At 37.9% G+C, this 4656-nt stretch overlaps 1 protein-coding gene across 1 annotated transcript; it reads left to right on the top strand.

Annotated features, from left to right (window-relative positions):
- Positions 1-526: 526 nt before the first annotated feature.
- On the top strand, positions 527-4077 carry LOC126619346 (protein HOTHEAD). Its single transcript, XM_050287729.1, has 5 exons — positions 527-881; positions 974-1618; positions 1736-2136; positions 3059-3612; positions 3713-4077. Exons 1-5 carry the CDS (start codon positions 806-808, stop codon positions 3771-3773), a joined length of 1737 nt encoding a protein of 578 aa, XP_050143686.1. The 5' UTR covers positions 527-805; the 3' UTR covers positions 3774-4077.
- The last annotated feature ends 579 nt before the right edge of the window (positions 4078-4656 follow it).

Below are 4656 nucleotides of genomic sequence, written 5' to 3'. Positions count from 1 at the left end.
AACATTGCAATTAGTCATATATTTACAACTCAATGAACTGTCCAACAAAATTTCCTCCTAGAGAAAGGAAAATAATGCTTCTTTTTCACTTTTTTTATCCCGAAGTAGAATTTACATCTGGAAATGAAACCAAGTCAGGTCCTCAGGTAATTGACTACGCAAAAGGACCCCCATTGATAATCTTGGAATTAACTAGATTCAACCAATACCTCTCCGTGCAGTTGAGCTACTTCAAAAAAGTTAATTTCACTTAATTAGACCTAGCTACCAAAAACTTTCGATCAAGGCATGAAAAAACAAGTACTGGGTCGGTGCACGCAGTTGAATATATTGGACAATAATAGAATCCAAAATTCATACCATTAATAAACATTTCGATTTTACGTGACGACTTTATATATTCCTCAAATTTCAGTAATACTTAATGTTCTGCATGCATGGGGCCATGAATCTGAGATTTTATAACTTCGACGACTGTGCTTCGTGTGCAAGGAAGCGACTAATTAGGGTTTAAGCAAGTGATCAAAAATGGAAATGGTGTGTATGAAGAGCATTGATTCTTTCCATGAGTGGGTGAAAATTTATGTTGTTCAACTAAAAATGTATCTACATCTTTAGGTCGTTCTTTTTGTGCACAAAGAACGTTTGTTAGGGCACTGGACCTTAGGGATTTAGGCTTATTTAAAGGTGAGTAGCTAGTGTGGTTTTTGGTAATTAAATTCAAGAACACACCCAGATCGTCATATATATGTTGCAAAATTAATTTTATTATCTCTGGGGAAAGTTAATTATATTAGAGGTCACAATGTGTACTACATTTTTTGGAGCTTATCTTCTTGCTGGAATTCTCTTGTTGCTTCCCATTTGTTATTCGGATAAAGGTATGAATATTGTACACGTAAGTTGTTACAAATTAAACAAATGAATGAGCATTTTAGTTAATTTTTCTTTTCTATTATAAATCTGTGTGCAGCTCCGGACTATACATTTGTTAGAGAAGCAATATCAGCCCCAGCAGTGGTTCACTATGACTACATAGTCATTGGTGGAGGCACCGCAGGGTGTCCGCTAGCGGCCACTCTCTCTCACGGTGCCACCGTTTTAGTCCTGGAAAGAGGCGGCTCGCCTTATGGCAATCCGAACACAATCAACATTGACAAATTTGCCCCCACTCTTTTGGACACCTCTCCCACATCCCCAGCCCAGCAGTTCACCTCCGAGGATGGCGTCTATAACATCCGGGCACGCGTGCTGGGTGGCGGCTCAGCAGTGAATGCTGGGTTTTACACGCGTGCCAGCACACATTACATCAAGGAAGTAGGTTGGAACCAGAGAATGGTCAATCAGTCGTATGAATGGGTTGAGAAAGTGGTGGCTTTTGAACCGGAGATTTTGCAGTGGGAGACTGCTTTCAGAGATGGTTTGCTTGAAGTGGGAGTCTTGCCTCACAATGGGTTTACCTATGAGCATTTGTATGGGACTAAAGTTGGTGGGAGTATTTTTGATGCAGATGGACATAGACACACAGCTGCAGATTTGCTTCAGTATGCAGACCCTAGAAAGATCAATGTTTATTTGAATGCACGTGTACAAAAAATCTTGTTTAGACACATTCCTGGTAAGCGTTTATTGACCAATAATGTTAGAAAAATCATATATTTATACAAAAAAATTGCAAAATATAGTTTTTTTATTTAGTAGTCAGCTTATGGTGTGACTACTTTTTTTCATGCAGGAAGACTAAGACCACAAGCTTATGGTGTGATTTATAGAGATGCACACGGTATTAGGCACTATGCATACCTAAAAATGAACTCCAAGAAGAATGAAATTATCTTATCAGCCGGTGCGATTGGGAGCCCTCAACTATTGATGCTGAGCGGCGTGGGGCCCGCCTTCCATCTCCGAGCTCACGGCATCAAGGTGGTAGCAGACCAACCCATGGTCGGCCAGGGAATGGCGGATAATCCAATGAATCTTCTGCTCATTCCCTCACCTCAACCAGTTGAGGTCTCCCTGGTTCAAGTTGTGGGCATCACAAAGTTTGAAAGCTACATTGAAGGAGCTAGCGGATTGACCCTTCCCATTCCTCTGGCTCATAGGCTTTCCAATCACTTTAAGCACTTCTTGAGTCAGGTTTCCATTTCTTACTTCTGTTCTCTTGTCTTGCCAGCCTATGCATTTTTGGGCTCAGCATTTAACTACATTTGTGCAACATCAGGCCCAATTACCATAGGTAGGGTTAGAGCATCTCCAAAAACTTAATTCACTTTAACTAAATATGTAGAGCCATGTAGGATTTCCTTGCTCCAAGAGAGTTGCTAACTCATTCTTCAAATTTAGGATTTGTACTACACTCTAGATTTAGAGAGTTTTTAACCAAATCTTCAAACATTTTTTTCTATTACAATAAAGTGTCTTTTCTCACGATATTCCATTAATTAATTCAACAACAACAAAACAACGTAAGACCACTTTGTTTCATATTGGATATTATAATACTAAAATTTATAGAGTCTATTGGAGAACAAAATTGTGAAGTAGCAAATTTTAATCTTCAAATTGCCACGTAATGCAACAAACTTGTTTTTGAAGAGTTACATTTGTGGGAGCTGTTAAAGATGCTCTTACGATTTTGGTAACTATAGACACATAGATAGAACCAATCATAACTAAACATAGTATAAATAGGAGAAATTTTTCATTGTGACCGAAACACGGGTGGTACACCACGTGTTTTTATATAAGTGGTTAGAAATTATATTTTTTAAGTTATTAACTTTTTGACACACATATCCCACAATTTGTATAGGGATACATGGTGTAACATCCCGTATTCCAGTCACAGAAAAATCTCTTGTATAAACAGGCTTCAAATCATAGTTTATACAGATTAATATCTCTTTAGTATACTTTAGCTCTATTTTTTTATAAAATGTTTGCAAAGATTCTGTGTGTACATATTTCCCGAATAACTTATTACGTGGATTATTTAATAGATAGAGATATAACAAAAACGAACCAATTCACAATTTCAAATTTGGTTTCACATTTGCAGCCTGAGCACCATCCTTTTAGAGCTTCACCAAAAATCATGGCTTGGGCAGCTGATACTGTAAACGGAATTGTCGATAAAACTCTCAGAGCCGGAGTCATACTTGAAAAAATCATGGGTCCACTCTCCACAGGCCATCTTGCGCTGAGGAACACAAACCCTGATGCCAATCCATTTGTCACCTTTAACTACTTCAAAGAACCAGAAGACTTAAGGAAGTGCATTGAGGGCATGAGGACCATTATCGATGTTGTGAACTCCGAAGCCTACTCAAAGTTCCGTTACAAAAACATGCCGGTTGAAGCTCTCATTAACCTGATGTTGACTTTACCAGTTAACGGAAGGCGAAAGCATGCCAACGCTACATTTTCTTTGGAACAATTCTGCATAGACACTGTGATGACCATATGGCACTATCATGGAGGTTGTCAAGTTGGAAGGGTTGTTGATAAAGGATATAGGGTTCTTGGTATTGATTCTCTTCGGGTTGTTGATGGATCGACGTTTTATCGCAGCCCGGGTACTAATCCTCAAGCTACTGTTATGATGCTCGGAAGGTAAGTACATATACATGTGTGATAGTCTTGTTATTCAATAAAATGTTATATAAAATTAATAAAACCTGCATTTTTAATGTTTGCTCTGTATCTGGTGCAGGTACATGGGACAAAGGATTCTGCATGACAGATTACTCCGTGGATCGAAAAAGAAAAATTGATGTGATCACTTTTGTTGCCCAAAGATAAAGTCCATTAATGATTATTGGAATAGATGTTTGATTGAATATTGTATAGATTGGAACCTTAAGAGTTAATAATCTATATTTTTGTTGTCATATTCTATTTTCCTACCAAAATATATAATTTCCAGTTAGATTGGAACATCATGTGATTATTCAGTTCACTAAGACCAAAAGGTAAGCATTTCCGATTCTGTTTTAAGAGACCAGATAGGAGGCAACAAGGAGTTGCGGATTACACAACTGCTAGAACTTGATGATCCAAAGGGCTGCTCATACTTCATATGGTCTGTCATCTACGAGAAAACTTCATGAAACTGGCATCTCACATTTGCTACATCGCGATTCATGTGAGTAGTACATGACCATAAATGTAGGACCCGTTCAAGAAAGTTGTTTTTTCTAGTGCTAGCTAGGCTTGTTTTCCTTAGTTGTGATTACTTTGACAACTGACTGGTAAAAGGAAGATTTGAAAAATTATTGCCAAATAAAGACAGGCTTGCGCTTAATCATGGCTTGGTTAGAAAGAGTTAGATACATACTGGCACGAGTAAGACTGAAATGAACACAGGTGTAGCAAACTACTAAAGTCAAATAAATTTGGAGCTAATTTCAACATAAGGGTGAGGGGAATTTGTCTTCAAGACACAAAATGCTAATAATATATATTGCAAATGTCCGTTAGGTCCAGGGCTCGAAACCCTCCAATGTAATCACACATAAAACATAAAAAAAACAACGCTTAAAACAAAAAGACAGTAGAGGAATAAGATGAATATGCTATATATAAGAAAATGGGGAGGGTAAAGGCATCTCTTTTCATCTACTTTTTTCCTGGATGTTCCCAAAGCATAATCCATTG

The sequence above is a fragment of the Malus sylvestris genome, chromosome 1 (assembly GCF_916048215.2).
Source record: "Malus sylvestris chromosome 1, drMalSylv7.2, whole genome shotgun sequence".
Classification (NCBI taxonomy): domain Eukaryota; kingdom Viridiplantae; phylum Streptophyta; class Magnoliopsida; order Rosales; family Rosaceae; genus Malus; species Malus sylvestris.
This window is presented reverse-complemented; position numbering and strand designations above follow the sequence as displayed.